Source organism: Piliocolobus tephrosceles, chromosome 15, assembly GCF_002776525.5.
Source record: "Piliocolobus tephrosceles isolate RC106 chromosome 15, ASM277652v3, whole genome shotgun sequence".
In the NCBI taxonomy this organism is placed as follows: Eukaryota; Metazoa; Chordata; class Mammalia; order Primates; family Cercopithecidae; genus Piliocolobus; species Piliocolobus tephrosceles.
Genome location: NC_045448.1, coordinates 105,118,740 through 105,130,475, shown reverse-complemented (window position 1 = coordinate 105,130,475; position 11,736 = coordinate 105,118,740). Strand labels below are relative to the sequence as shown.

At 41.9% G+C, this 11,736-nt stretch overlaps 1 protein-coding gene across 2 annotated transcripts in view; it reads left to right on the top strand.

Annotated features, from left to right (window-relative positions):
• Window positions 1-394: 394 nt before the first annotated feature.
• Window positions 395-11,736, top strand: part of EIF5B (eukaryotic translation initiation factor 5B) — a 63,694-nt gene continuing 52,352 nt past the window's right edge. For both annotated transcript variants that reach the window (XM_023211398.1, XM_023211399.1), the window contains exon 1: window positions 395-631. In XM_023211398.1, coding sequence (XP_023067166.1) covers window positions 597-631 — 35 coding nt within the window. In that variant the 5' untranslated portion in view covers window positions 395-596. The remainder of the gene's footprint in view (window positions 632-11,736) is intronic.

Here is an 11,736-nt window from a genome sequence, read left to right as displayed (position 1 = left end):
TATTCAGTGACTGTACATAATGCATAACGCACGGATGTTACTGAGAGGTCCCTATTTTGTCCTGGATTTATCTCTCTCGCAAACCCCAGAGGACTCATTATTAGTTGTGGTTCTTTACTGAACTTCGTGCGGCTGAGAATACAAAGATATAAAGCCCAAAGCCTACTCCTGAACCGAAGCGTGCGTTCCCCGTTGGGAGAGGGCTGAGGTGGGGAATTGACAGCTTCATTGTCCACCTCCGGGGTTCTAGAACCTGGAAACCGCGCGGGCGTCGGCTCGGGTCGGACGCTTGCGGGCAGGGGGCGCTCGGGCTCCTGCCTGGCCGGCGGGTCAACCGGAGACGCTCTACCCGAAGCGCAGCTCTCGATGAGCCGCGCCCTGCGTCCTCACGCCGAGGCGGCGGGGCGATGCGCTTGCGCACTGAGAACTCACACCATATGTGCCCTGTTCCAGTGCGCGGGTCTGTGGAGAGCCGGGTGCGAGCGGCGGCAGTACGGGGGGAAAGGAACTGAGAGGAGACCAAAGTCAGCCGGGAGACAGTGGGTCTGTGAGAGAACGAATAGAGGAGCTGGGGCCACGAGCGCCGTTGACAAGCAATGGGGAAGAAACAGAAAAACAAGAACGAAGACAGGTAGCTAGGGGTTGGGTCCGTACGGCGACAGCCGCGGTGGCTCAGTGGGGTGTGCGGGTCTCGCCGGGCGCGGAGTTGGACCGGGGTCTGGGCTCGCGACGGGCCTCGCGGGGTACCAGGCCTGGGTCCAGAGTGGGCGGCGCGGGCCCAAGCCCCCGGGCCGGGTGGGCACGTAGGGCCTCGACGGCCGGCAGGTCCTCCCAGTCGAGCCTCGGTCTCCCCCTACCCTGACTGAGGAGCGGGGCAGTCATTTCAGGGTTCATGGCCGCGCGGGGGGAGTCAGGCGGCTTCGCCAGCGTGGCCCAGGCCAATGTGAGTTTTTTTCCGCGCTGCTATTGGCGAGGGTGGGGAAGTTCTATTTTATGCCTCTTGTACCTGTGAGGAGTTGGGAGAGAAGGGAGCCTGAATGTGATGTACGGCCAGGTTTCTCTACTCGGGGTCTCAGGTACGTTAGCGTTATGGGGAGGTGTTTAGCAGTTCGCTGTCTCCCAACTTAATCTGATTTGGATACAGTTCTCATTTATTGAAGGGCTGATTGTGCAGCCCTCATGCTTTTCGTTTTCCTTCTTCCGGCCTTTTCGGTCGTTTCTTTGCTCTCTAGCCCTCCCCTAGGAAAGGAAGGGAAGAAGAAGAAACCTATCAACCGGGGTCGCTCCTTTCTAACCACCTGAAATGATTTGGGGAGGGAGGATAAGGGTGTATGCGAGTTACTGACCTAGAGATTTTTGAGACGTTTCTGTGTGTCACATTCGATTGAGTTCTGTTACTCTCATGATGGAAAGAGTTCACTTTCTGGGAGTGAACAACATCTGTTACTTTTCACGTTCGTACACTACCCACCAAACTTAACTACGAGGCGGAGAGTAAGGTAAATTAAAAAACAAAACCAGTGCTAGTTCATTAGTCTGACTCAAAACATATGTTGTCTTGAAGTTAAGTTTACTAATTATAAATTGGAAGCCTGGATCGTTTTCTCACCTAGCGTTTGACTAGCTTATGAGTAGAATTAAAAGACAACAAAGATAGTTTTGTATTTCAGTTTTAGGTATATTGGAGGAAGTTAATTGGTTTGGAGAATATAATTGTTAAACCAGATCAATGAGAAAAAATAAGGATTATGGGTGATGTAGTGGAACACAAATTTCTGTACTTTTGACAGGAGTTTTTGATGTATAGGGTACTTTTTTCCTTGCTAGAGTCATGTTCAGCTGTATCTAGAAAACAGAAATGAGTATAATAAACTTTTATATTTTAATTACTTGCCTTCAACCATTGTTAGCACATGACCTATTTGGTTCATCTCACCTACTAAATATCTATTTATAGATAAATAGAATGATATCTATCTAGATAGATAGATAGATTTTTTTTTTTTTTTTTTTTTTTTTGAGACGGAGTTTCGCTCTTGTTGCCCAGACAACAATAAATTTAGGGCAATGGCGTGATCTCGGCTCACTGCAACTTCCGCCTCCTGGATTCAAGCAATTCTCCTGCCTCAGCCTCCGAGTAGCTGGGATTACAGGCATGCGCCACCACATCCGGCTAATTTTGTATTTTTAGTAGAGATGGGGTTACACCATGTTGGTCAGGCTGGTCTCTAACTCCAGACCTCAGGTGATCTGCCCGCCTCAGCCTCCCAAAGTGCTGGGATTACAGGCATGATCCACCGCTCCCGGCCCCCACCTACTAGATATTGTAAAGCCAATCTCAGTAGCTTTTCATCTGTAAGTGCACCAAGTATATCTGTAAGAAGTATTAACAGTGATTCTTAAACATTAGCAAATATTCAGTTTTCTGATTTCCCTGATTGTCTTATTACAATTTTTTTTCAATTCGTTCGTTTCGTTTAGGATTACACAAATGTGTTCTTTAGATACACCACATATATATACATATATATGTACATATATATGTGGTTTCGTTTTGTTTTGTTTTGGAGATGGAGGACCAGTCTCACTATGTTGCCCAGTCAGGTCTTGAACTCCTGGCCAGTGATCCTCCCACCTCAGCCTCCCTAGTAGCTAGGACTACAAGCGCGATCCGGCTTATATGTTACCCTGCTTACACTTTTTACTTTCCAGGCTCTTTCACAATGGAAAAAAGCCATTGGGAGACAAGATGTTTATTCTTGTCTGTTTTTTTTAGGGAAAAGTGAGTGTCTCATTGATTTATAAAGATTTTCAGGGATGGTGTAAAGTTTAAATTGCACACTAGACCCTGTTGTTAAATGACTGGTTTGGTAGTGTAGAAGAAATGCTGGGTTTTTTTCCCCCTCTCAACCTAATCTGTTTTTTTGTTTGTTTGGTTTGTTTTGGCTCATGATGAAGGGAAAGTGGTGGCAATATAATTTTAAAACATTTATTTTCTCATATACCAATATATGAAGTTGATACATTTTGTGAGTGTGTCTGTGTATAGATGCTTCATGGACTCCTTTTTATGAATGGCTTTCAGATTGTGTCTAAGAAATCCTGAGCTTTAGCAGAGTCCCCTTTGACCAGAACTGCTTGGGTTTTTATTTTGGTCTTCCACATGAGATACTGGGAGATGGGGAATGGGAAGTTCCACTGCTTTGTGAGTCAGCTTTTTCCCTTTATTTTAATATTTCTTTCATTTCTTCAGGGATATTTTGAATATTTGTAAACGGGACAAGAACACAGACTGGAAAGAAAATCTAGAGGGAGAAAGTCCAGTTTTAGGATTAGTATTCTTGTTTGTATAAAATGAGATAGAGATCTTGTTTTATTCTCCTGTGTGAAGGTCCACACAGGACGGTAAAATTTCAAGATTTTACTGTCATCTCACCTCCCCTCCTTGGCTGTGTCAGGCGTGTTTCTGGCAAGGTGTGAACTGAGTGAGAAATGCACAGCTGCTTATTTAGTTATCAAGAGAAGGCATGGAGCAACTTTTCAGTTCTTGGAAAGAACATAAAATACTTCAATGTCCTTAATTCTTATATTTAATTAATCCTTATTTTAACTTCTTAGCCACTCAGTATTCATTTAAAATTAGATTTTAACTTACCTAATTTTATTTGTATAGCATATGTCAATGATCAAGGTATTTATTCTTGTCTGTGTATGTTTAGAATTCTAGAATTTTGCTTAAAGACCAAGTTCTAGAATTCTGTTCCAGTTTGTGTAATTCTTTTTTTTTTTTGAGATGGAGTCTCGCTTTGTCACCCCAGGTGGAGTACAGTGGCACGATCTCAGCTCACTGCAACCTCTGCCTCCTGGGCTCAAGCGATTCTCCTCCCTCAGCCTCCCAAGTAGCTGGGATGACAGGTGCCCAACACCATGCCCGGCTAATTTTTGTATTTTTAGTAGGGACAGGGTTTCACCATGTTGGCTGGCTGATTTCAAACTGCTGATCTCAAGTGATCCTCCCACCTTGGCCTCCCAAAGGGCTGGGATTACAGGTGTGAGCCACCACACTCAGCCCCAGTTTGTGTAATTCTTAATGAGATTTTGATACGGTGTTGGTTCAGCAAGTTTTCCTGACCTTTTTCAGTTGACTCGGGAAACTTGTTGAGACAAAGGCTAGGATTCAGCATCCACATACTAAATAAATATAATACAGATAGGCTTGGTTTAATGAAGGAATTAATTTCTTACTTGCATATATTTGAATAATAAAACTCTTGTCTGCATAAACTACATCAAAAAAAGATGCATAGTCAGAGTTTTTTTGGTCTAGTCTGTTCCTATCCTGACGCTTTAGGAAGTGCTAGGGGAAGAAGTCCTAGTTTGCTGTAAATTAATAAGAAAACAGATTATAGATTTTTGTTGGTAGTAACCTCTCTAGCCTTCCATGCTGAGATTCCCTGTGGGGAGCTCATTCAGCTACTTTTAATGTTACTTGATCATTACTTGTGCTGTATTTATGCTTCTAAGTTTATTCCAGTATTGCAGTTGGTCTGTACAGTGGGCAGAGTGTTGTTTTCCTGAGGAACTGAGTGTCAGTGGTTAGGTTAGAATAGCAATTCTTAAACTCTGGTCCTAGACTCCTTTACACTCTTAAATTCCTAAGGAACACAAAAGGCTTTTTTATGTATGTGGGTTATATCTACCAGTTACAAGTATTACAAACTAAAACTGAAAAGTTCTTCAAATATTTAATTTAAAAATAAAAATAAACTTACATTATTATACATAACATTATTAAATAACCATATTTTCAAAAATAGTGAGAAGAGCTAAACATTTTTGCAAATATCTTTACTATTATGACTTAAAAGAAGTTAGATCCTCACATCCGCTTATGCGTTTGATCTGCAGCATCATCACACATCATTTAGCTTCTGAAAAACTCTCCTGTACAGTTGTGAGAAAATGAGAATGAAAAGGCTAGTAGCCTCTTAGTATTATTTTGAAAATAGTTTTGACCCCCTAGAGTAGTTCAGACTCCCTAAAGAGATCTTGGGAACGAATTTGAGGACTGTTGGCCTAGAGATTTCTGAACTAGATTTAGGCATTTGTGAGATTTCTCAAGCTGTTTGACCATCATTCATGTATGTCTTACAGGTGCTGAGAATGCTTGAGAATCACTTAAAGACAACTTAAGACATCTGTGGGCATGTTCATGTTCTTGATATTTTAACAATTTGAGATTTTTCCTTATTTTTTTAATGTAATACTTGCAAAGGTAAATATCAGTTGAGATTGGTTTTAGTTGGGAGTCCATTAAGTTTTTAGATTATTTGTGACACTTGACGTCTTTATGGTATTGAATCATTCCATTCAAGAAATATATTGAGGTTTAAGCGCTTGAGTGCCAGTTGTTTTTCTGGATGCTAGAAATATATTTGTGAACAAATAAGTAATATACTTTGCCTCTCCATTTAGTTGGTTAGTTGTATAACAGTAAAATGTTATTATTCATTTTAATCTTTAGGATTTGACTTTTTCCCAGGTATCTCAGAATTTTTCTTGCTGTTAATGTAATCATTCATCCCCGTCTTTTTTTTTTTTTTTTTTTTAATTTGGTAAATAGTAAGCTTTTTGTCTCCTTTTCCTTTCTGTTTAGAGATAGAATCTCACTCTGTCACCCAGGCTAGAGTGCAATGGTGTGATCATCGCTCACTGTAGCCTTGAACTCATGGACTCAAGCAGTCCTCCCTCCTCAGCCTCCCCAGTAGCTAGGACTGCAGGCATGCACCACTGTACTTAGCTAATTTTTTAAAATTTTTTGTAGAGATGCGGTCTCACTTTGTGGTCTTGGCTGGTCTTCAGCTCCTGGCCTTAAGCGATCCTCCCATGTCAGCCTCCCAAAGTGTTGGTATTACAGGTGTGAGCCACTGTGCCTGGCCTGAGTTGTCTTTATTTCTTTTCTTCCTTTTTTCTTTTTTTTTTTTTGAGACTGAGTCTCACTCTGGCCAGGCTGGAGTGCAGGGGCGTGGTATTGGCTCACTGCAACCTCCGCCTCTGGGGTTCAAGTGATTATCACGCCTCAGCCTCCCAAGTAGCTGGCACTACAGGTGCACGCCACCACGCTTGGCTAATTTTTGTGTTTTCGGTAGAGATGCGGCAACCATGTTGGCCAGGCTGGTCTCGAAATCCTGACCTCAGGTGATCCACCTCCCAAAGTGCTGGGATTATGGGCGTGAGCCACGGTGCCCAGCCTGGGTTGTATTTTTGTTGTTGGGTTGTAAGAGGTCTTGATATATAGTCTGGATACTAGATCCTTATCAGATGTGTGATTTGCAGATACTTTCTCTCATTTCTGTAGGTTGTTTTTCCACTGTCTTTTTAAGTTTCTTTTTCACAGAAGTTGTAAATTTTGTTGAAGTCCAGTTTATTTTTTGTTGTTGTTGCTTGTATTTTGGTGTTGTATCTAAGAGAAATTGTTGCCAAATCCATGGTCGTGAAGATTTACCTGTATGTTTTCTTAAGAGTTTTATTGCTGGCCAGGCATGGTGGCTCATGCCTGTAATCCTAGCACTTTGGGAGGCTGAGGTGGGTGGATCACCTGAAGTCAGGAGTTTGAGACCAGCCTGACCAACATGGCGAAACCGCGTCTCCACTAAAAATACAAAAATTAGCCGGGCGTGGTGGCAGGTGCCTGTAGTCCCAGCTACTCAGGAGGCTGAGGCAGGAGAATTGCTTGAACCTGGAAGGTGGAGGTTGCAGTGAGCCAAGATTGCGCCCCTGCACTCCAGCCTGGGTGACAGAGTGGACTCCATCTCAAAAAATAATAAAAATAAACTTTTATTGCCTTACCTCTTGCATTTTGGTCTTTGTTCCAGTTTGAATTAATTGTTGTGTATGGTATGATGTAGGGGTTCATCTGCATTCTTTTATGTATGGATATCTAGTTGTCCTGGTACCACTTGTTGAAGAGGTTTCTTTCCCTGTTGAAAGGTTTTGGCACCCTTGTCAGATCATTAGACGCTAGATATATGGATTTATTTCTGGACTTTAAATTTTATTTCTTTGGTCTGTATGTATGTCTGTGTCAATGTTGTCACCACAGTTTGTTGTTGTTTCTGATTCTGTTTCTGGTTTTTTTTTTTTTTTTTTTTGGTCACCCAGGCTGGAGTACAGGGGTGTGATCTTGGCTCACTGCAACCTCCGTCTCCTGGGTTCAAGAGATTCTCCTGCCTTAGCCTCCCGAGTAGCTGGGATTTTAGGTGTGCGCCACCAGGCTTGGCTAATATTTGTGTTTTTAGTAGAGACAGGGTCTCACCACGTTGGCCAGGCTGGTCTCAAACTTTTGACCTCAAATGATCCACCTGCTTCAGCTTCCCAAAGTACTGGGATTACAGGTGTGAGCCACCACATCCAGCCGGTACCGCAGTTTTGATAACTGTGGTGTGAATTTCCTTAAATGAAAAATTTCAAACACATACAAAAGTAGAAGAGTCTAATGAACAAATATGTCCATCACCCACATTCAAATTCATTCATAGATCTCATTTCATACGTATTCTGTCCCCTCCTTTCTTTTCTCCATTATCTTGATACGTCAGACATTTGTAAATATTTCAAGAAATTATATATCCATTATAAGAAACATTTATATCTTAAATATAAATTTGTAAAAATGGTACATTTCATTCATTTGGAAAATTCACATACAATGGAATCCTTGTCTGTTGTCAGATAAATGAAATGTCATTGTACTTTTTCAGAGGCATTTAAACTAGCGTTTCAATTTATTGCTTCAGAAAATTCCATTTGGAAGTTTTGTGATCAAAAGTACAGTAATTATTATAGTGTTAGACATGTTTTTTATTAAACTGCTGTGTTGAAACTGGTTAGCTTTGCCTGTTGTATGGAAGTTGTGATTGCCATTCCAGAATAGGACTTTTTCCTTTTTTATTAGTGCCTATTTGAAACATCTAACATGCGATTTACCGGGCATGGTGGTGGCTCATGCCTGTAATCACAGAATTTTGGGAGGCCGTGGCGGGTGGATCAGTTGAGCGTAGGAGTTGGAGACCAGCCTGGCCAACATAGCGAAACCCTGTCTCTACTAAAAATACAAAAAAATTAGCCAGGTGTGGTGGTGCATGCCTGTAATACCAGCTACTTGGGAGGCTGAGGCACAAGAATTGCTTGAACCCGGGAGGTGGAGGTTGCAATGAGCCAAGATTACACCACTGCACTCCAGCCTGGGCAATGGAGTGAGACTGTCTCAAAAAAAAAAAAAAAAAAAAGGAATGTCTGACATGCCTTTTTGGTTGCCACTTGTAGAAGGTAGGTAGGTGGGCGGGGTGCAGTGGCTCATGTCTGTAATCCCAGCACTTTGGGAGGCTGAAGCAGGAGAATTGCTTGAGGCTAGGACTTTGAGACCAGCCCGTGCAACATGGGGAGACCCCATCTCTACCCCCTAAAAAAAAATAGCTGAGTGTGGTGGTGTGTGCCTGTGGTCTCAGCTACTCAGGAGGCTGAGGTGGGAGGATTGCTGGAGCCTTGGGAGGTCAAGGCTGCAGTCAGCCATGTTTGTGCCACTGTACTTCAGCCTGGGTGACAGAGCTAGACCATGTCTCAAAAAAAAAAAAAAAAAGGTGGTGAATTGGGAATACAAAACGGAGTTTTCTGTTCTCAAAGGGCATTACATTTTAATGTGGCAAATGGGGATATGCACAGATAATACAGAGTGAAATGCTGAAGGGAGAAAATGGAGTATGGGAGTACCACCATATGTGAAATGAGATTTCACATTTGCCTCTTAAAGTTAATTGTTTATGCATCTTTAAAATCCTTTTCTAATTAAGTTTGCCATCAAGAGAGCATGCAGATTGGAAGGAATGGGAGTATGCTGTGTGTTCTTTGTCTCTAGAGTACTAAGGGTGGCCATGAGGAATATTTGAGATCTTCGGTTGCTCCTGTTTTGCCAATAATTTTGTACACAGGTGCAGCCAGACCATTCTAATGATGGTGCTCACCAAATTGGTTATTCAGAAATCCAGTCTTGAGAGTGGTTGTCTACATAAAAATTTTTGTTAAAATTTATTAGTAATTATTAGGTTGTTAATATTAATGATTTATTAATATTACAGTGCCAGGCACTATACAAGTTAGGTGGGAAAAATCCTCTAACAGTGATTAAGGATCAGAGTCAACTTCTATGGAGTACAGAGACTGAGTTTGCCTTGAGCACTTACCATGTGGTCAGTTATTTTAGAACATGAGTTGTATTTTTTTTTTCTTTTTCTTTTTTTTTTTTGAAAAGCTGTCTCAAGCAATCTCAGCTCACTGCAAGCTCCGCCTCCCAGGTTCACACCTTTCTCCTGCCTCAGCCTCTTGAGTAGCTGCGGGTACAGTTGCCCGCCACCACGCCCAAATAATTTTTTGTATCTTTAGTAGAGACAGGGTTTCATCGTGTTAGCCAGGATGATCTCAGTCTCCTGACCTCGTGATCCACCCGCCTCAGCCTCCCAAAGTGCTGAGATTTTGCATTTTCAACAAGGCGATGATACTGATGCTGATGCTGCTTGTCCTATAACTATACTTTGAGTAGCAGGATCTAAATGACCATTTCCATTGTGAATGGACCATTTCCATTGTGAATGCCTCTTATAATGGATTTCTTTTGAGTTCAGCATGCCTGAACTAGCAAGAGCTCAATTCTTCTGATACTTTTTTTTTTAATTTGAACTAGTGATTTTGAGCTTTATATGACAGTATCTTCTCTTGACAAGAAGGTTTAATTTACCTATTAAGTGTGCATCTGATCTTTTTCATCAACCAGAAACAATTTTGGGGGAAGGGGGTTGTAAACAAAAGCTTGGGTTGCTGTTCTGTGACAGTATACTGTGATAAGGTGGCTATCCATATTCATCTTAAATCTTTATTATCAAATTAAAATTTAAAAAACATAAAACAGAAGTTACTAGAGAGAATTTTGAAGCTTCTGAAATCCCTGCAACTCTGTTCCTCCCCACTCAATCCAGTTTGTAAAAGCTGTGCTGATCTGATAGTTAGACATACTGGAATCTATAATACATAAGAACTTAGGATATGTGTATCGGGGGTCTACAACATTTGTGTTCTTTTCAAATTAACCTATCAGATATTTAGAAAATAAAGGATTAGGTTGAATTTTGTAGAAGGTGATAAGATACACATATCCGGCCGGGCATGGTGGCTCAAGCCTGTAATCCCACCACTTTGGGAAGCCAAGACGGGCGGATCACGAGGTCAGGAGATCAAAACCATCCTGGCTAACATGGTGAAACCCCGTCTCTACTAAAAAATACAAAAAACTAGCCAGGCGAGGTGGCGGGTGCCTGTAGTCCCAGCTACTCGGGAGGCTGAGGCAGGAGAATGGCGTAAACCCGGGAGGCGGAGCTTGCAGTGAGCTGAGATCCGGCCACTGCACTGCACTCCAGCCTGGGCGACAGAGCGAGACTCAGTCTCAAAAAAAAAAAAAAAAAAAAAAGATACACATATCCTTTGCATTGCATTGTATAATATAGTAGCAGTATGGTTTCATATCCCTTTTAAAGGAGTCAAGTCTTCGTAAGGACATCATAAGCTGGGAGCGGTTTCTTTTGAGACATAACTAGTTCTCAGCATATTGATTGTAGTACTTGAGCCATAACTTCATTAAGGGAGTCGAGAGTGAGAACTGTTGAGATTTGTGATTATAAGTGGTGGGGGCCACTGAGGAGCAGTGACTGCTGGGCTTTCCCTTCTTTTGTCTTGTTTTTCCTTTTTATATGTAACTGTTGATGATCAAGGATGTTCTGGGTAAGAAGATGAAGACTGGGGAAATGAGATGTCAGAAGGCAATCTGTAGAGAAGGTGGGACTGAGTTTCCAATTTCTCTGATTGCAGCTGTTATTGCTGAGATAGAGTTAAGAATAAAGAGAAGGATTCCCTCTTATGCTCTCCTTCTTGTTAACGATTATTAAGAGTTTTGGTGGGGAGGGACAGAAGCCAAAGTAAGTGAAAAAGGGCAGCAACGATGTTATAAGTGACTTATCCTTCCTTTAGGACTTCGAGGTTTTGGACAATTTGTCCATCAACTTGGGGGTGGGGATGGAGGAAGGAGTGGTGTGGTTTGGATTTTACACTTCTACCAACGTGCTTTCCATGACTGTAGGCCCTGCTATTGATTAGGAATAGGAAGAAATATGGGGATGCTTCAGTTATTATTGTATCATAACAAGTCATCCCAAACAGTGGCTTAAAACAAGAAAACTTGTGATTATCTTTCATGGTTCTGGAGACTGACTGGGCTTAATCAGCTGGAGTTGTCAGCTGGAGCATCTCTATTTGATCTCTCCTGACCTGGACATCCCCATTAGCTTGGCAGCTGCCAGGTTAAGGCCTGGGCCTAGAAACTCTAATAAAAGTCACATCCTTCTATTTAGCAAGCAGTCATACAACTCCCTCATTAAAGGAGATAGACCTCCACCTCTCAAAGAGTATCAGATATTTTGGGCCAGGTTTAAAAACCTCTGCAGTGGGTTAAGAGGCATTGGAGAAGAGAGGCTGGTAAAAAGGACTCTTTAGACATCTTGGAGATTTTCAAGTGTGGAATAATTTGGAAAGGAGTTGGATTTCTTGTATTTCTTGTCTAACCTCACAATCATTACACCATTTTTCAGTGGAAAATACCTGTCATTATCAAATGAAATTTGATAAGTTTGGAAT